Source organism: Pseudophryne corroboree, chromosome 3, assembly GCF_028390025.1.
Source record: "Pseudophryne corroboree isolate aPseCor3 chromosome 3, aPseCor3.hap2, whole genome shotgun sequence".
Taxonomy (NCBI): Eukaryota; Metazoa; Chordata; class Amphibia; order Anura; family Myobatrachidae; genus Pseudophryne; species Pseudophryne corroboree.
In genome coordinates this window covers 272,415,002-272,436,084 of record NC_086446.1, presented here as the reverse complement: position 1 = coordinate 272,436,084, position 21,083 = coordinate 272,415,002, and the positions used below count along the sequence as shown (strand labels likewise).

General features: G+C 48.7%; 1 protein-coding gene across 3 annotated transcripts in view; it reads right to left on the bottom strand.

The window, feature by feature from the left end:
- TPX2 (TPX2 microtubule nucleation factor) overlaps window positions 1-21,083 on the bottom strand; it is a 220,822-nt gene that overhangs the window by 7,184 nt on the left and 192,555 nt on the right. For all 3 annotated transcript variants that reach the window (XM_063959107.1, XM_063959104.1, XM_063959106.1), the window contains exons 9-15: window positions 7,543-7,723; window positions 7,314-7,452; window positions 6,694-6,910; window positions 6,451-6,549; window positions 6,119-6,292; window positions 5,883-6,029; window positions 5,686-5,797 (exon numbers count right to left, since the gene is read on the bottom strand). In XM_063959107.1, the coding sequence (XP_063815177.1) occupies window positions 5,686-5,797; window positions 5,883-6,029; window positions 6,119-6,292; window positions 6,451-6,549; window positions 6,694-6,910; window positions 7,314-7,452; window positions 7,543-7,723 (1,069 nt within the window). The remainder of the gene's footprint in view (window positions 1-5,685; window positions 5,798-5,882; window positions 6,030-6,118; window positions 6,293-6,450; window positions 6,550-6,693; window positions 6,911-7,313; window positions 7,453-7,542; window positions 7,724-21,083) is intronic.

Sequence of the window (21,083 nt, the reverse complement as noted above, 5' to 3'; positions counted from 1 at the left end):
TTCAGGCACTGATGCCAATTCCTTCTGGAAGAAGATTGATAAGGCCGAAATTTGAACTTTAATGGACCCCAATTTTAGGCCCATAGACAATCCTGCTTGCAGGAAATGTAAGAATCGACCCAATTGAAATTCTTCCGTTGGAGCCTTCTTGGCCTCACACCACGCAACATATTTTCGCCAAATGCGGTGATAATGTTGTACAGTCACTTCCTTTCTAGCCTTAATCAAGGTAGGAATAACTTCCTCTGGAATGCCCTTTTCTTTTAGAATCCGGCGTTCAACCGCCATGCCGTCAAACGCAGACGCGGTAAGTCTTGGAACATACAAGGTCCCTGCTGAAGCAGATCCCTTCTTAGAGGTAGAGGCCATGGATCCTCCGTGAGCATCTCTTGAAGTTCCGGATACCAAGTTCTTCTTGGCCAGTCCGGAGCCACCAGTATTGTTCTTACTCCTCTTTTCCGTATAATTCTCAGTACCTTTGGTATGAGAGGCAGAGGAGGGAACACATACACTGACTGGTACACCCACGGTGTTACCAGAGCGTCCACAGCTATTGCCTGAGGGTCTCTTGACCTGGCGCAATATCTGTCCAATTTTTTGTTGAGGCGAGACGCCATCATGTCCACCTTTGGTCTTTCCCAACGGTTCACAATCATGTGGAAGACTTCTGGATGAAGTCCCCACTCTCCCGGGTGAAGGTCGTGTCTGCTGAGGAAGTCCGCTTCCCAGTTGTCCACTCCCGGGATGAACACTGCTGACAGTGCTATGACATGATTCTCCGCCCCGCGCAGAATCCTTGCAGCTTCTGTCATTGCTCTTCTGCTTCTCGTGCCGCCTTGTCGGTTTACGTGGGCGACTGCCGTGATGTTGTCCGACTGGATCAACACCGGCTGACCCTGAAGCAGCGATTTTGCCAGGCTTAGAGCATTGTAGATCGCTCTTAGCTCCAGTATATTTATGTGAAGGGACGTCTCCAGGTTTGACCACACGCCCTGGAAGTTTCTTCCCTGTGTGACTGCTCCCCAGCCTCGTAGGCTGGCATCCGTAGTCACCAGGACCCAGTCCTGTATGCCGAATCTGCGGCCCTCTAACAGATGGGCACTCTGCAACCACCACAGGAGAGACAACCTTGTTCTTGGTGACAGTGTTATCCGCTGATGCATGTGCAGATGCGATCCGGACCATTTGTCCAGCAGATCCCACTGAAATGTCCGTGCATGGAATCTGCCGAATGGAATCGCTTCGTAAGAAGCCACCATCTTTCCCAGGACTCTTGTGCATTGATGTACTGACACAGTTCCTGGTTTTAGGAGGTTCCTGACAAGTTCGGATAACTCCCTTGCTTTCTCCTCCGGGAGAAACACCTTTTTCTGAACCGTGTCCAGAATCATTCCCAGGAACAGCAGACGAGTTGTCGGGGTCAATTGAGATTTTGGAAGATTCAGAATCCACCCGTGTTGCTGAAGCACTACCTGGGTTAGTGCTACACCGACTTCCAGCTGTTCTCTGGACTTTGCCCTTATCAGGAGATCGTCCAAGTAAGGGATAATTAATACGCCTTTTCTTCGTAGAAGAACCATCATTTCGGTCATTACCTTGGTAAAGACCCGAGGGGCCGTGGACAAACCAAACGGCAGCGTTTGAAACTGATAATGACAGTCTTGTATCACGAACCTGAGATACCCTTGGTGTGAGGGGTAAATTGGGACATGCAGATAAGCATCTTTTATGTCCAGGGACACCATGAAGTCCCCTTCTTCCAGATTCGCTATCACTGCTCTGAGTGACTCCATCTTGAACTTGAATTTCTGTATGTACAGGTTCAAGGATTTCAGGTTTAGAATAGGTCTTACCGAACCGTCCGGCTTCGGTACCACAAATAGTGTGGAATAATACCCCTTTCCCTGTTGTAGGAGGGGTACCTTGACTATCACCTGCTGAGAATACAGCTTGTGAATGGCTTCCAAAACCGACGTCCTTTCTGAGGGAGACGTTGGTAAAGCAGACTTTAGGAACCGGCGAGGGGGAGACCTTTCGAACTCCAACATGTAACCCTGAGATATTATCTGCAGGATCCACGGGTCCACTTGTGAGCGAGCCCACTGATTGCTGAAAATCTTGAGTCGACCCCCCACCGCTCCTGAGTCCGCTTGTAAAGCCCCAGCGTCATGCTGATGGCTTTGTAGAACCCGGGGCGGGCTTCTGGTCCTGGGCAGGGGCTGCTTGCTGCCCTCTCTTACCCTTTCCTCTGCCTCGCGGCAGATAAGACCGTCCTTTTGGTCGCTTGTTTTTATAGGAGCGAAAGGACTGCGGCTGAAAAGACGGTGTCTTTTTCTGTTGGGAGGGGGTCTGAGGTAAAAAAGTGGATTTGCCGGCAGTTGCCGTGGCCACCAGGTCCGAAAGACCGACCCCAAATAATTCCTCTCCTTTATATGGCAATACTTCCATATGCCTTTTGGAATCCGCATCACCTGACCACTGTCGCGTCCATAAACTTCTTCTGGCAGATATGGACATCGCGCTTACTCTTGATGCTAGAGTACAAATATCCCTCTGAGCATCTCGCATATAAAGAAAAGCATCCTTTAATTGCTCTAGAGTCAATAAAATACTGTCCCTATCCAGGGTATCAATATTTTCAGTCAGAGAATCCAACCACACTACCCCAGCACTGCACATCCAGGCTGAGGCTACTGCCGGTCGCAGTATAACACCAGTATGTGTGTATATACTCTTCAGTGTAGTTTCCAGCCTCCTATCTGCTGGATCCTTGAGGGCGGCCGTATCCGGAGACGGCAACGCCACTTGCTTTGATAAACGTGTGAGCGCCTTATCCACCCTAGGGGGTGTTTCCCAGCGCGCCCTAACCTCTGGTGGGAAAGGGTATAATGCCAATAACTTCTTGGAAATTAGCAGTTTTCTATCTGGGTTAACCCACGCTTCGTCACACACGTCATTCAATTCCTCTGATTCTGGAAAAGCTACAGGTAGTTTTTTCACCCCCCACATAATACCCCTTTTTGAGGTACCAGCAGTATCAGAGATCTGCAAAGCCTCCTTCATTGCCGTGATCATATAACGTGTGGCCCTATTGGAAAATACGTTTGTTTCTTCACCGTCGACACTAGATTCATCTGTGTCGGTACCCGTGTCGACTGACTGAGGTAAGGGACGTTTTACAGCCCCTGACGGTGTCTGAGACGCCTGAGCCGGTACTAACTGGTTTTCCGGCCGTCTCATTTCGTCAACTGACTTTTGTAATGTGCTAACATTATCACGTAATTCCATAACTAAAGCCATCCATTCCGGTGTCGACTCCCTAGGGGGTGACATCACCATTACCGGCAATTGCTCTGCCTCCACACCAACATCGTCCTCATACATGTCGACACACACGTACCGACACACAGCAGCCACACAGGGAATGCTCTAATCGAAGACAGGACCCTCTTAGCCCTTTGGGGAGACAGAGGGAGAGTTTGCCAGCACACACCAAAAGCGCTATAAATGTATATAAACAACCCTAGAAGGTGTTGTTTTTGATATAAGCGCTTTTAATATATCAATATCGCCAAATTATGCCCCCCTTCTCTTTGTTACCCTGTTTCTGTAGTGCAGTGCAGGGGAGAGTCCTGGGAGCCTTCCTCACCAGCGGAGCTGAGCAGGAAAATGGCGCTGAGTGCTGAGGAGAATAAGCTCCGCCCCTTTTTCGGCGGGCTTTTCTCCCGGGTTTTAAGAAAACTGGCCTGGGTTAAATACATACATATAGCCTTAATGGCTATATGTGATGTATTTATTTTGCCACTAAAGGTATTTAATATTGCTGCCCAGGGCGCCCCCAGCAGCGCCCTGCACCCTCCGTGACTGAATCAGTGAGACGTGTAGCAACAATGGCGCACAGCTGCAGTGCTGTGCGCTACCTTCATGAAGACTGAGGAGTCTTCTGCCGCCTGCTTTCCGGACCTCCGTCTTCAGCGTCTGTAAGGGGGATCGGCGGCGCGGCTCCGGGACGAACCCCAGGAGGACCTGTGTTCCGACTCCCTCTGGAGCTAAGTGTCCAGTAGCCTAAGACTCCAATCCATCCTGCACGCAGGTGAGTTGGAAATCTCTCCCCTAAGTCCCTCGATGCAGTGATCCTGTTGCCAGCAGGATTCACTGAGATTTAAACCTAAAAAAACTTTTTCTAAGCAGCTCTTTAGGAGAGCCACCTAGATTGCACCCTTCTCGGACGGGCACAAAAACCTAACTGAGGCTTGGAGGAGGGTCATAGGGGGAGGAGCCAGTACGCACCATGTGATCCTAAAAGCTTTATTTAGATGTGCCCTGTCTCCTGCGGAGCCCGCTATCCCCTTGGTCCTGACGGAGTCCCAGCATCCACTAGGACGTTAGAGAAATCTGGGCTATCATACCCTTAATAGAAGCCACCCACTTGGGTTTGGGTTTCGAGGGCTGAGACAGTGTATTGCATTCCTGAGTACATGGAATAGACTCCTATGGAGAAGATACATGCAAGAGTCCCTAGACATGGTAATGTGAGATATATTGCGCATACACACAGGAAAATGTCAGACAGTTTCTCCCAAGTACCTTTAGATACAGAGTTATGGAGCCAGCCCACACAGCGCCCCAGTAGACCGTTGTATAATAAATGCGTGGTGCTGACTGTGCAACCTTAATAGCCCCCCCCCCCCCCCCCCCTCCCTCTTCTATAACCCCCTGCTACCGCACAGGATAGCTGGAGTTATGTGGAGGGTCAGTGCTCCCTGTCAGCGTCTCTGTAGTGTGATCTGCAGGGAGAAAATGGCGCTGGTGAGTGCTGGATCCACTCTAAGGAGAAGCTCCACCTCATAAAATGGCACGTCTTCCCGCACTTCTAGAGATTATACTGGCCTGAGGTAATGGTTGTTAGCAGTAGTACAGTGTCCCTGATAGCTTCTGTGAACAGTGTAAGGGTGTTTGCGCTGGCCCAGGGTGCCCCTCACAGCACCGGACTGTGTACCACTGAGCCCTCTGGAGCGCAGCCTCAACGCAGCGCTCCCACCCTGATGCAGTCATTCTCACCGGATCCCCGCTTGTCGGGTCACCGGTGTCCAACTCACCACCAACGTCTTCTGGCTCTGTTAGGGGGTGGCGGCAGTGCTGTCGGGGGCTTGCGATAGACACCCTCAGGAGCTCAGTGTCCTGTCAGCGGAGCTAGTGGCCATTAACCTCAGAGGGTTGGACACTACCCCCCTTTCCCCCTCCCACTAAGTCCCACGAAGAAGGGAGGCTGTTGCCAGCAGCCTCTCTGTGCCTAACTAACAATAAAACTAGAAAAACTCCTATGGAGCTCCCCTAGCTGTGACCGGCTCCTCCGGGCACATTTTCTAAACAGAGTCTGGTAGGTAGGGCATAGAGGGAGGAGCCAGCCCACACTATTAAACTTTTAAAGTGCCCATGGCTCCTAGTGGACCAGTCTATACCCCATGGTACTAATGTGGACCCCAGCATCCTCTAGGACGTAAGAGAAATATGGAAACCAGCAAAATGGTGTAACCATTACCACTAAACACCTTACATGCTGTCATGCAGTGCCAAATCCGAGATTACATTGCAGGATTGTGTTTTAATATGCCCTCATCCATGAGAAACTAAAGAACACCATGTTGTGTCAAATATTTAATGCACTTTTGATTTGCTCCTCACCTGTTAATACTCGGCTATCCTTCTTTGGCACGAAGGGCTCCTGGTGGGTCACAGTACTGGGACGTGCCTTGAATGTGGACATTTCCTTCTGCTGTTTTAGTTCTTCTTTAACCTGGGAGTGATATAAATCGGATCTTTGCATTAACCCCATTCAGTTCATAAGTTATGTTCTAGAAGAGGCATTTTGTAGCTCTAACCTGCTGCTTCCAGCGTTGTAACTTTGACTCCCCACGTTTATCAATTTGTAAATCAAAGGGTTCTTGTTGTGTTAATGGCTTCACTTTTTTCTCAGGAAGACTGATATGATCAAAATGAGGTAGAGGTTGAGCCCTGAATTTGGGAGCCTTCAGAACGAAAGGAGAGGAGGGACAGACACTTTACAGTCAAATCTATAACGACAAATGGTGCCCCACTGTATGGTTCTCCCACTTACTTCTGCCTGCCGGAGCTGGTCAAGTTTCTTTTCCTTGATTTCCATCCTTTGCTGGTCACGTTCACTAAACGAGAAGGGACATATTTCAACCTGCCGTTGTTCCTCTAATTTTGGCTTAAACGGCACTCCATAATGAGGCACTGGGTTGGCTTTAATGATAGGTGCTGGCTCTTCCTAAAGACAAACAAAAAAGAAGATTGGTATATTTTACAACCTATTTTGAACAAAGTCACCTGCTCTAAATAAGAGATTACAGTAGTTGAAACCTATCCAAACAGGTCAGAAATAAAGATTAAAAAAAAAAGCAAAAATTTTACGTAATTAGGACCTACCTTCATCTCTTCCCATGACTGAACGCGCACTCTATTCCTCAGTGCAAAAGCAGGAGACTGTGGTACAGTTACAGGCAGCGCTTTCTTTCCTGGAACCCCCTACAAACACATTGGAAAGTGAGACTCTCATAAACCTGTGGCTTAGTGTTTGACCTGTTTATCCTTTGCATTGATGATATTTAACAGTGATCTTTTTACTGTCTTAACAGATTCAATAAAAACAAAAACAACTTATGGACTCACCACCACATCGGTTAGAATCTTAGTAGGACATGGTTTGGAATGGAAAGTGAATGTCTCCTCTTCCTCTTCATCCTTTTTCTCACGCTGCTGGATCCGCTTTTCAATTTCCAAATTAAAGCCTATGGGTATGGTGGGCTCTTTAACGTGGGACTTCTTCGGAAGGATATGACCGCCTTCTAGCATCTTAGTGTTCAGCTCTTGGGCCTTGAATTTATACCTAGCAAGACAAGGGATGAATGTAACTAAGTCAAAAACCTCCAACCAGAGTCAACTGCATCCACTACCTTTCTTTTAATACTTTGTAAACCACTTGATATATAAACATCTGACACGCAAAGACCACTATTCAAAGACCATTATAGAGAATAGACCCAACTCCAAAATATCCTCGCTTAGAAGTTATTTACTTTGCACCATTACCACAAACTAAACAATCCAAATGTTACTTTCTTGGGGCCTAGCGATCACCACCCTTATGGAGGGATACATTTTACTTTCATTTTGGATTAGAATATGCTATAGTGTACGTCACTCTATAAACCAGCAGATGCTGCACAGGCCCCACGTGTAGCCACATGATGCTGAACTGTGGGATAAGGTACATCTTGATGCAGACTCACTGATGTTGCTTTTCCAACTCCTCTGATTCCAATTCTGTGGCGCTCTTACAGGTAACTGCCCGCTGCCGCTGCTTTGTCTGAAGATGAGGTGTCTTAGGTTGTGTCAACTTTAATTTTACAGGTATTACTGGTGATGGACCTACAATGAAACAGTGAATGGAATACAAACAAATTTGCAGACATCTACAACCAACGAAAAAAAACAACTTTGCCTTCTCCACATGTTCACCTGCCATTTCTTTCTGTCGGCTACGCAAGTGGAAGCGTTGCGGGGTCCTTTTATAGAATGCCATGACTTGCTCAGCTGTAGAAAGATAATCCCCTGGGGCAGTTTCTTCATGTTTCCGCTTATTACCTTGGGACAGGTTGAAAGGTTTGGGGACAGTGTGACCTCCTTTTGGAATACGGGCCTGTAAACAGATAAAATAGCTGCTCTGAAGATGCTCATTACAAATATTTTGACCTATTAGAGACAGATAGGTTTACGGTACTTTTTTTTTTTTTTAAACCATTAGAAGTTACTTTACGATTACAGTTTCACCAGTAGAAGGCAGCGCACTGTTTGGTTAGTGTTTGTCAGATTCTGTTCTTAACATCCCACATAGATCTTAATCTACCATCAGTTTTGGAGAAACAGGCTATAATAATTAAGTTTAACACCAATTTAGCCCAAAACTGAAAAAAAAAAAAAAAAAAAAAAAAAAAGGATTTTAATTACCTACCAGTAAATCCTTTTCTCGTAGTCCGTAGAGGATGCTGGGGTTCCATTTAGTACCATGGGGGTATAGACTGGTCCCTTGTAAGGCATGGGCACTTTAAGAGTTTAATAGTGTGGGCTGGCTCCTCCCTCTATGCCGCTCCTACCAGACTCACTTTAGAAACTGTGCCCGAGGAGACTGATATACTTCGAGAGAAGGAAATACACAGATAGTGGTGAGATACACACCAGCTCACACATAAAAAGAAAGCCAAGCTAACCAAACTGAAACGATTCAGCAACGACTGAACCAACAATACTTAACCAAGTAACAAAGCAGGAAAAAGCACAGGGCGGTCGCCCAGCAACCTCTACGGACTACGAGAATAGTATTTACCGGTAGGTAATTAAAATCCTATTTTCTCTTACGTCCTAGAGGATGCTGGGGTTCCATTTAGTACCATGGGGATGTACCAAAGCTCCCAGTACGGGAGGGAGAGTGCTGAGGTTCCTGCAGAACCGACTGACCAAACTGTAGGTCCTCAGAGGCCAAAGTATTAAACTTGTAGAACTTATCAAATGTGTTCAACCCAGACCAGGTAGCTGCTTGGCAAAGCTGTAAAGCAGAGACACCCCGGGCAGCCCCCCAGGAAGAACCCACTTTACGAGTTGAGTGGGTCTGAACAGATCTTGGACACGGCAAGCCTGCCGTAGAATAAGCATGCTGGATAGTCAACCTGATCCAGCGAGAAATAGTCCGCTTCGAAGCAGGACACCCAATCTTGTTAGGATCATAAAGGACAAACAGAGCGTCCGACTTCCTGTGACAAGAAGTTCTCTTCACATATATTTTCAAAGCCCTCACAACATCCAAGGACTTTGAGGTAAATCGAGGAGTCAGTAGCCACTGGCACCACAATAGGTTGGTTGATATGAAAAGCCGACACAACCTTTGGAAGAAATTGCTGACGCGTTCTCAGTTCAGCTCTCTCTTCATGGAAAATCAAGTAGGGGCTCTTGCAGGACAATGCCCCCAATTCTGACACACGTCTAGCAGATGCCAAGGCCAAAAGCGTGACCGTCTTCCAAGTAAGAAACTTGACATCAACCTCCTGTAAAAGGTTCGAACCAATCCGATTGCAGGAACTGCAGCACCACATTAAGATCCCAAGGTGCCGTAGGAGGCACAAAGGGTAGTTGGATGTGCAGAATCCCTTTCAAGAATGTCTGAACCTCGGGGAAAGCAGCCAATTGTTTCTGTAAGAAAATGGACAAGGCCGAAATCTGGACTTTTATGGAGCCCAGGTGTAGGCCCACATCCACACCTGCTTGCAGAAAGAGGAGAAACCGTTTAAACTCCACCGTAGGAAACTTCTTGGGATTCACACCAAGACACATACTTTTTCCAAATCCAAAAGGTAATGTTTAGACGTTACTCCCTTCCTAGCATGGATCAGAGTAGGAATGACCTTGTTTGGAATGCCCTTCTGAGCTAACACAGGCGTTCAACCTCCATGCTGTCAAACGTAGCAGAGGTAAGTCTTAATAGGCGAACGGCCCCTGTTGTAGGTCCTTGCGAAGAGGAAGAGGCCTCAGATCCTTCAGCAGTAATTCCAGAAGATCCGCGTACCAAGCCCTCCTTGGAGCAATGAGGATCGCCTGAACTCTTGTTCATTTTATTAGTTTGAGAATTCTTGGGATGAGTGGAAGTGGAGGGAACACCCACAGAGTTACAAGGGCGTTCACCGCCACTGCTTGTGGGTCTCTCGACCTGGAACAGTACCTATAAAGCTTATTGTTGAGGCGGGAGGCCATCTTGTCTATTTGAGGTACACCCCATCAACGTGTTACCTCTGCGAATACCTCCGGGTGGAGGCCCCATTCTCCCGGATGGAGATCATGCCTGATTAGGAAACACGCTTCCCAATTGTCCACTCACGGAATGAAGATTGCAGACAGCGCCACCGCATGCTTTTGTGCCCAGAGGAGTATTCTTGTTACCTCTGACATTGCCGCTCTGCTCCTCGTTCCGCCCTGTCAGTTTATTTAGGACACTGCTGTTACATTGTCAGACTGAACCTGAACGGCCTGATCTTGCAGAAGATGCGCCGCTTATAGAAGGGCATTGTATACGGCCCTTAGTTCCAGAATGTTAAACAGAAGGATGGATTCCAGACTTGACCACTTTCCTTGGAAGTTTTCCCCTTGGGTAACTGCTCCCCAACCTCTGAGACTTGCATCCATGGTTAGAAGGATCCAATTCTGAATCGCAAACCTGCGGCCCTTGAGAAGGTGAGGCATTTGCAGCCACCAAAGGAGTGAAATCCTGGCTTTCAGCGACAGACTTATCCTCTGGTGCATGTGCAGGTGAGATCCCGACCACTCGTCCAGGAGATCCAGTTGGAAGGACCGTGCATGAAATCTTCCGTACTGTAGAGCCTCGTAGGAGGCAACCATCTTCCCCCAGAAGACGAATGCACTGATGAACCAATACCCGGGCAGGCTTCAAGACATCCCGGACCATTTTTTGCATCCCCAACACTTTCTCCACCGGTAGAAATACCCTCTGCACTTCTGTGTCGAGGATCATCCCTAGGAAAGACAATCTCCTTGTCGGCTTCAAATGCGACTTCGGAAGATTTAGGATCTATCCATGATCCCTGAGCAGTCAAATTGTGAGAACAATGGACTGCAACAACTTCTCCCTGGATGATGCTTTTATCAGCAGGTCGTCCAGATATGGAATTAAGTTCACTCCCTGCTTGCGGAGCATCATCTCTGCCATTACTTTGGTGAACACCCTCGGTGCTGTGGATAGGCCTAATGGCAGCGCCTGGAACGGATAGCGACAGTCCAACAGTACAAATCTGAGATAAGCCTGGTGCGGCGGCCAAATTAGAAAGTGAAGGTACGCATCCTTGATACCTAGGGATACCAGGAATTCACCCTCCTCCAGACCAGAGATAACCGCTCTCAGAGATTCCATCTTGAACTTGAATGCTCTCAAATATGGATTTAACGATTTGAGGTTCAATATTGGTCAGAACGAACCGTCTGGTTTCGGCACCACAAATAGGTTTGAGTAGTAACCCTTGTTTACTAGATGAGGTGGAACTGGAACAATGACATTTGCCTTTTCCAATTTTTGAATGGCTTCCTGCAGGATAGCCCTTTCTGTCAGCAAAGCTGGTAAGCCTGATTTGAAAAATCTGTGAGGTGAAAATTCTTTAAACTCCAGTCTGTACCCCTGGGATACAATATCTTGCACCAAAGGGTCAAGGCCTGAGGACACCCAGACCCGACTGAAATTCCATAGATGAGCTCTCACCTGCCCCATCTCCAGGCTGGGAGGTCCACTGTCATGCTGAGTATTTTGAGGAAACAGAACATTGGCTTCTGTTCCTGGGAACCTGTTGGTGCAGGTTTTCTGGATTTCCCACCCCGACCACCTCTGAAGAAGGTGGAAGAGGGTTTGGACTTACCCGCAGTTGCAGTGGCGATCCATGCATCCAAAGCTTCCCCAAATAGAGCCTGACCTGTGAAGGGTAGGTTCTCCACACCCTTCTTGAATTCCGCATCTGCAGACCATTGACACAGCAAGAGTCCCCTGCGTGCCGCAGCCATGGAAGACGTCCGTGCATTCAGATGACCAAGGTCCTTCATGGCCTCCACCATGAAACCTGCAGAATCCTGTATGTGACGTAAAACCATTTCAGTGTCACTTCTATCCATAGTATCTAAATCCTCTAGTAATGTGCCTGACCCACTATGGCTTTAGAAATCCATGCACAAGCGATAGTGGGCCTTAGCGCCACGCCTGAATTAGTGTATATGGATTTGAGCGTAGTCTCAATCTTGCAGCTCTTTCAAAGCGGTAGACCCGGGAACAAGTGACACCACCTTTTTAGACAATCTAGATACAGAAGAGTCAACAATAGGGTGGGGGGTTCCCACTTTTTCCTATCCTCTTCAGGAAAGGGAAAAGCAACAAGAACTCTCTTCGGGATCTGGAATTTTTTCTCCGGGATTTCCCAGGATTTTTCAAATAATGCGTTTATTTCCTTAGACGCAGGGAAGGTAATGGAGGCTCTCTTATTGTCCGTAAAGTAAGCTTCCTCAACCTGTTCAGGTACCTTGTCAGTAATGTGTAAAACATCCCTAATGGCCTCAATCATGAGCTGCACCCACTTAGCAAGGGATGCCTCCCCCCCTCAGTATATCTCCATCACCGTCTCCCGTGTCAGAGTTGGTATCCGTATCCCCCTGCATTATCTGGGCAAGAGCACGCTTTTGTGGGCATATACTACGGGATATTGATGAGGTAGTGGGAGTAGAACACGACAAAACCTGTGTGTCTCATAATGAGCTATCCTAGATGAAAACAAGATTTATGGTAAGAACTTACCGTTGTTAAATCTTTCTGCGAGGTACACTGGGTTCCACAGGGAATAACATTGGGGTGTAGAGTAGGATCTTGATCCAAGGCACCAACAGGCTAAAAGCTTTGACTGTTCCCAGGATGCATAGTGCCGCCTCCTCTATAACCCTGCCTTCGTGCACAGTAGCTCAGGTTTTGTTAACCAGTCCAATTCAGTAGCAGGTAAAAGACGACAACCGTTAGTAGCTACGTACACCACATTCTCACGAAAAGAGAAAGTATCAGCGGCTAATGCCATACAAACCCAAAGGGCGCCCTGTGGAACCCAGTATACCTCGCAGAAAGATTAAACAGTAAGTTCTTACCATAAATCTCGTTTTCTGCTGCGGGGTACACTGGGTTTCACAGGGAACAACATCGGGGATGTCCTAAAGCAGTTCCTCATGGGAGGGAAAGCATAGTAGCAGGCAAAAGAACCCGGCGTCCAAAGGAAGCATCCTGGGAGGCGGATGTATTGAAGGCATAGAACCTTATGAACGTGTTCACTGAGGACCACGTAGCCGCCTTGCACAACTGTTCAAGGGTCGCACCACGGTGGGCCGCCCAAGAAGGTCCAACAGAAAGAATAGAACGGGCCTTAATAGTAGCAGGAACTGGACAACAAGCCTGTACATAAGCATGTGCAATCACCATGCTAATCCATCTGGCCACCAGCCATGTTTGTGAAAACCAAACAGTACAAAGAGATAATCAGACATCCTAATGGGAGCTGTCCTCTTCACAGATACGGAGAGCCCGTACCACATCCAAAGACCGCTCACTGGAAGACAATTCAGGAGAGACAAAACCGGAACCACAATCTCCTGATCAAGTTGGAAAGACAACACCACATTAGGTAGGTACCCGGGACGTGTTCTAAGAACAGCCTGGTCACGGTGAAAAAAAAAATAAAAAATCAGATAGGGGGACCTACAAGACAAGGCACCCAAATCAGACACCCGTCTAGCAGAGGCAATAGCCAGTAGAAACAATACCTTAAGAGAAAGCCACTTAAGGTCTGCTTATTCAAGAGGCTCAAACAGAGACCCTTGTAATGTCTCCAGAACCACCGACAAATCCCAAGGAGCCACAGGCGGGACGTAATGAGGTTGAACCCGTAACACACCCTGAGTGTATGTATGATCATCAAGTAGTCGCAATTTTCCTCTGAAACCAAACTGACAAGGCAGAAATATGAACCTTGATGGAGGCCAGACAATGGCCCAAGTCCAGGCCCTGTTGCAGAAAGGCCAAAATGATTGGCTGCACTAAACGTGCAAGTGTCATGATTGTTAGATGCGCACCAAGCAAAGTAAAAATTCCAGACCCTATGATAAATTTGGGCAGAAGCCAGTTTCCGGGTCTTCAACATAGTTTGAATGACTGCCTCAGAAAAACCTTTGGCCCTCAGGACTGAAGCTTCAAGAGCCACGCCGTCAAAGTCAACCGGCCCAAATACTGATATACAAGGGCACTGAACGAGGAGATCTGAGCGCTGCAGAAGTAGAAGGGGGATGCTCTATCGAGAGACCCTGAAGGTCTGAGAAACAATGCCGTCTGGGCCACGCTGGGGCAATCAGAAGCAGTTGTCCTTCTTGCTTGAACTTCCTTATTACCCTGGGCAGAAGTGACACCGGAGGGAACATGTAGGGCAGATGAAAGTTCCATGGAATTGCCAGTGCGTCCACGAACGCTGCTTGAGGATCCCTTGTTCTTGCTCCGAAGACCGGAACCTTGTGATTGTGTCGAGACGCCATCAGGTCCACATCTGGGAGGCCCCACTTGACCACTAGGAGTTGAAATACTTCTGGATGGAGGCTCAACTCTCCGGCGTGTACGTCCTGACTGAGGAAGTCCGTTTCCCAGTTTAGGACCCCCGGAATGAACACTGCCGATATGGCCGGTAGATGGCGTTCCGCCCACTGAAGAATCCTTAATACTCCCCTCATTGCCATGCGGCTTTGAGTGCCGCCTTGATTTATGTACGCCACTGTGATGGCGTTGTCCGATTGTACTTGAACAGGTCTGTTCTGTACTAAATGCTGGGCCAAGTTCAGTGCATTGAACACTGCCCGCAGTTCCAGAATGTTTATTGGGAGGAGAGACTCCTCCCTGGTCCACCGACCCTAAAGGGAGTGTTGCTCCAACACCGCGCCCCAACCTCTCGGACTGGCATCCGTCGTCAGAAGGACCCAGCTGGAGATCCAGAAGAGACGACCCCTGCTCAAATGTTGGTCCTGCAGCCACCAACTCCGTGACAGATGGACCTCCGGAGATAAGGAGATCATATGAGATCTGATCCAGAGAGGCAGGCTGACCCACTTGGCAAGAATCAGTTTCTGCAGGAGGGCGGGAATGGAATTGAGTGTACTTCACCATGTCAAAAGCAGACACAAGACCTAGCACTTGCATTGCCGAGTGTATCGATACTTGCGGACAAGATAGGAAGTATCGAATCTTGTCCTGAAGCTTCAGGACCTTCTCCTGAGACAACAACCTCTGGTTGCGAGTGTCCAACAACTCTCCCAGGTGCACCATACTCTGAGCAGGGACCAGGGAAGATTTCTTCCAGTTGATGAGCCACCCGTGGGCTTGCAGAAACTGGATAGTCAGATCCAGATGACGAAGGAGAATTTCTGGGGAATTTGCCAGGATCAACAAGTCGTCCAGATTCGGTAGGATCCCGACCCCTTGACGGCGGAGTACAGCCGTCATTACCGCCACAACTTTCATGAAGACTCGAGGAGCCGCGGTCAAACCAAAAGGTAAAGCCCTAAATTGATAATGGAGGTTGCCCACAGCAAACCTCAAGTACTGCTGATGCGACATTGCAATAGCAATATGCAGGTAAGCATCATGTATGTCCAGGGGGACCATATAATTCCCGGGCTCCAAGGCCAGAATAGAGCGAAGAGTTTTCATACGAAACTTTGGGAGACTCACAGATTTGTTCAAGGACTTGAGGTTGAGAATGGGCCGAGGGGACCCATTCGGTTTTGGGACTAGGAACAGCGGTGAATAGTACCCCTTGCCTCTCTGAGCCAAAGGCACCTGTACTACCACTCCTATGTCCAGGAGGAACTGGACCACCGAATGAAGAGTTTTTGCCTTCACCTGATTCGAAGGGATCAGGCAAAAATCGATGAGGGGGACGATTCTTGAAGGATATGGCGTAACTGCGAGTGACCAGGCGTCGGAAGTGGTCTTCAACCATTCCTGGGTAAACCCTAGAAGTTGGCCTCCCACCTGGGATCCCCCAGAGGGAGGCCTGCCCCATCATGCAGCAGGCTTGTCAGTGTTGGAAGCTGGCTGACGGGCAGCCTAGGGCACGTTTAGATTTGGGCTTAGTGGTTTTGGAAGTGCGAGCCTGTTTCGGGTACGCCTGACCTTTTGCTTTACCTGAAGGACGAAAGGAGGTACTGTTAACCTTCGGCACCGAAGGAGCAGTACTAGGTAGACATGCTGTTTTAGCAGAAGCTAAGTTAGCCACTATCTTGTTGAGGTCCTCTCCAAAAAGAATGTCTCCCTTAAAAGGGAGCACCTCCAGAGTTTTCTTAGAATCCAGATCCACAGACCAGGAACGGAACCATAGAATCCGGCGAACCAAAACGGACGTAGTTGAAGCCTTGGCCGCCAGAATACCGGCATCAGAAGCCGCCTCCTTAATGTAATGAGAGGCTGTAACAATACACGAGAGACATTGTCTAGCATTATCAGAAAAGTTGGAAGGCAGCTCCGCTTCCACCTCCTGAGCCCACGCTTCAATAGCTTCTGCAGCCCAAGTAGCTGCAATAGTGGGCCGATGCACAGCTCCTGCTAGGGTGTAAATCGCCTTTAAGCAACCCTCCACACGCTTATCCATCGGATCTTTCAGAGAAGGTACGGTAGTTACAGGTAGAGCTGAAGAAACCAGCAGTCGCGCCACTTGCGAATCCACAGGCGTTTCCCAATTTTTATTTAGCTCCGCAGCGAGGGGATAGCGAGCCAGCATTTTGTTGTGAGGTGTGAATTTATTTCCTGGATTTTCCCAGGATTCCTGACGTATGTCAACTAAATGGTCAGAGTGAGGTAAAACTTGTTTAACAACCTTCTGACGTTTAAATCTGTCTGGTTTCTTAGAGGTAGCATCAGGCTCCAGGTCATCAGTAATTTGAATAATTAGTCTGATAGCCTCCAATAAGTCAGGAACATCCCCCTGTGAGACAGATTCCCCTTCAGAAGTATCTGGATCAGTATCTGTGGGATCAGTATACACGCCATCCTCATCAGACGAGGTGTGTGGGACGTGGGTGTATTGTGAGGAAGTAATGGCCCGCTTAGAGGACCCCTTGGACTTAGGTCAGCGAGAGTTCGATTTCTGTTTAGTCAGTGAGTGGTTCAATTGCTGTAACTGAGCGGACAGGTGATCTGCCCATGGCGGATTAACCACCAAGACAATATGCGGTTGTACCGGCACGTAAGGTCCCATAGGGGGTGTAAGTCTAGTTACCAGCGTACTTAACGTGGAAAAAGTAGCCCAAGGTGGGTCATTGTGAACCCACGTTGCTACAGTCCCACATGGGGGGTAGGGAACCCCCAGAACCCCTTGCTGCTAAGGTTTCCTCTAACGTGTCCGCAGCGTCACCACCACACAATGTGGGATCAGCCACAGCTCCGTTGCCCCTTGTAGCTGACATACCTGTAAGCTCAAATCACGGGCAACTCAGAAAAATATCAGCAGTCTAATACGTTAACAAGAACCCCCTGTGCAGTGTATTAGCACAAACAGAGAATTCAAGAGGTACATGGTGACTGAAAATCAGAGAGAAAAAATAAGATTTTACTCACCGGTAAATCTATTTCTCGTAGTCCGTAGTGGATGCTGGGGACTCCGTAAGGACCATGGGGAATAGCGGCTCCGCAGGAGACTGGGCACAGCTAAGAAAGATTTAGGACTGCCTGGTGTGCACTGGCTCCTCCCACCATGACCCTCCTCCAGACTACAGTAAGGATACTGTGCCCGGAAGAGCTGACACAATAAGGAAGGATTTTGAATCCCGGGTAAGACTCATACCAGCCACACCAATCACACCGTATAACTCGTGATAATATACCCAGTTAACAGTATGAACACAACAGAGCCTCTCAAAAGATGGCTCAACAATAACCCTTGTAGTTTACAATAACTATATACAAGTATTGCAGACAGTCCGCACTTGGGACGGGCGCCCAGCATCCACTACGGACTACGAGAAATAGATTTACCGGTGAGTAAAATCTTATTTTCTCTGACGTCCTAGTGGATGCTGGGGACTCCGTAAGGACCATGGGGATTATACCAAAGCTCCCAAACGGGCGGGAGAGTGCGGATGACTCTGCAGCACCGAATGAGAGAACTCCAGGTCCTCCTCAGCCAGGGTATCAAATTTGTAGAATTTTGCAAACGTGTTCGCCCCTGACCAAGTAGCAGCTCGGCAAAGTTGTAAAGCAGAGACCCCTCGGGCAGCCGCCCAAGAAGAGCCCACTTTTCTCGTGGAATGGGCTTTTACAGATTTAGGCTGCGGCAGGCCAGCCACAGAATGCGCAAGCTGAATTGTGCTACAAATCCAGCGAGCAATAGTCTGCTTTGAAGCAGGAGCACCCATCTTGTTTGGTGCATACAGGATAAATAGCGAGTCAGTCTTCCTGACTCCAGCCGTCCTGGAAACATAAATTTTCAAGGCCCTGACTACGTCCAGTAACTTGGAGTCCTCCAAGTCCCTAGTAGCCGCAGGCACCACGATAGGTTGGTTCAAGTGAAAAGCTGATACCACCTTAGGAAGAAACTGGGGACGAGTCCTCAATTCTGCCCTATCCATATGGAAAATCAAATAGGGGCTTTTACATGAAAAAGCCGCCAATTCTGACACACGCCTTGCCGAAGCCAAGGCCAAAAGCATGACCACTTTCCACGTGAGATTTTAAATCCATGGTTTTGAGTGGCTCAAACCAATGTGACTTTAGGAAACCCAACACCACGTTGAGGTCCCACGGTGCCACTGGAGGCACAAAAGGAGGCTGAATATGCAGCACTCCCTTGACAAATGTCTGAACTTCAGGCAGTGAAGCCAGTTCTTTTTGGAAGAAAATCGACAGAGCCGAAATCTGGACCTTAATGGAACCCAGTTTTAGGCCCATAGTCACCCCTGACTGTAGGAAGTGCAGAAATCGACCTAGCTGGAATTCCTCCGTTGGGGCCTTCCTGGCCTCACACCACGCAACATATTTTCGCCATATGCGGTGATAATGTTGTACGGTTACATCTTTTCTAGCTTTAATGAGCGTAGGAATGACTTCCTCCGGAATACCCTTTTCTTTTAGGATCCGGTGTTCAACCGCCATGCCGTCAAACGCAGCCGCGGTAAGTCTTGGAACAGACAGGGCCCCTGCAGCAGCAGGTCCTGTCTGAGCGGCAGAGGCCATGGGTCCTCTGAGATTAATTCTTGAAGTTCCGGGTACCAAGACCTTCTTGGCCAATCTGGAACAATGAGAATAGTTCTTACTCCTCTTTTCCTTATTATCCTCAGTACCTTGGGTATGAGAGGAAGAGGAGGGAACACATAAACCGACCGGTACACCCACGGTGTCACTAGAGCGCCCACAGCTATCGCCTGAGGGTCCCTTGACCTGGCGCAATATTTTTCTAGCTTTTTGTTTAAGCGGGACGCCATCATGTCCACCTGTGGCCTTTTCCAACGGTTTACAATCAGTTGGAAGACTTCTGGATGAAGTCCCCACTCTCCCGGGTGGAGGTCGTGCCTGCTGAGGAAGTCTGCTTCCCAGTTGTCCACTCCCGGAATGAACACTGCTGACAGTGCCAACACGTGATTTTCCGCCCATCGGAGAATCCTTGTGGCTTCTGCCATCGCCGTCCTGCTTCTTGTGCCGCCCTGTCGATTTACATGGGCGACTGCCGTGTTGTCTGACTGGATCAGAACCGGCTGGTTTTGAAGCAGGGGCTTTGCCTGACTTAGGGCATTGTAAATGGCCCTCAGTTCCAGAACATTTATGTGTAGGGAAGTCTCCTGACTTGACCAAAGTCCTTGGAAGTTTCTTCCCCGTGTGACTGCTCCCCAGCCCCGAAGGCTGGCATCCGTGGTCACCAGGACCCAGTCCTGTATGCCGAATCTGCGGCCCTCTCTGAGATGAGCACTCTGCAGCCACCACAGCAGAGACACCCTGGTCCTTGGAGACAGGGTTATCAACCGATGCATTTGAAGATGCGATCCGGACCATTGGTCCAACAGGTCCCACTGAAAGGTTCTGGCATGGAACCTGCCGAATGGAATCGCTTCGTAGGAAGCTACCATCTTTCCCAGGACTCGCGTGCAATGATGCACCGACACCTGTTTTGGTTTCAGGAGCCCTTTGACTAGAGATGACAGCTCCTTGGCTTTCTCCTCTGGGAGAAACACTTTTATCTGGACTGTGTCCAGAATCATCCCCAGGAACAGTAGACGTGTCGCCGGAACCAGCTGAGACTTTGGAATATTCAGAATCCAACCGTGCTGGTGTAGCACCTCCTGAGATAATGCTACGCCGACCAACAACTGCTCTCTGGACCTCGCCCTTATCAGGAGATCGTCCAAGTATGGGATAATTAAAACTCCCTTTTTGCGAAGGAGTATCATCATTTCGGCCATTACCTTGGTAAATACCCTCGGAGCCGTGGACAGGCCGAACGGCAACGTCTGGAATTGGTAATGACAATCCTGTACCACAAATCTGAGGTACTCCTGGTGAGGATGGTAAATGGGGACATGCAGGTAAGCATCCTTGATGTCCAGAGATACCATGTAATCTCCCTCTTCCAGGCTTGCAATAACCGCCCTGAGCGATTCCATCTTGAACTTGAATTTTTCAAATTTAAAATGGGTCTCGCCGAACCGTCCGGTTTCGGTACCACAAACATTGTGGAATAGTAACCCCTTCCTTGTTGAAGTAGGGGCACCTTGACTATCACCTGCTGGGAATACAGCTTGTGAATTGCCTCTAACACAGCCTCCCTTTTTGAAGGAGTCGTTGGTAAGGCAGATTTGAGGAAACGGCAGGGGGGGGGGGGGGGGGGGGGGGGTGTCTCGAATTCCAGCCTGTACCCCTGAGATACCACTTGAAGGATCCAGAGATCTACCTGTGAGCAAGCCCACTGATTGCTGAAGTTTTTGGGACGGCCCCCCACCGTACCTGGCTCCGCCTGTTGAGCCCCAGCGTCATGCGGCGGACTTAGCAGAAGAAGCGGGTGAGGACTTTTGTTCCTGGGAAGTGGCTGTATGCTGCAGCTTTTTTCCCCTACCTCTGCCTCTGGGCAGATAGGACACGCCTCTACCCCGTCTGCTCTTTTGGGGGCGAAAGGACTGTACCTGATAATACGGTGCTCTCTTTGGTTGTGAGGGGACATGTGGCAAAAATGCTGATTTCCCAGCTGTTGCTGTGGACACTAAGTCCGAAAGACCATCCCCGAACAACTCCTCACCCTTATAAGGCAAAACTTCCATGTGCCTTTTAGAATCTGCATCACCTGTCCACTGCCGGGTCCATAACCCTCTCCTGGCAGAAATGGACAGTGCACTTATTTTAGATGCCAGTCGGCAAATATCCCTCTGTGCATCTCTTATGTAGAAGACAGCGTCTTTAATAT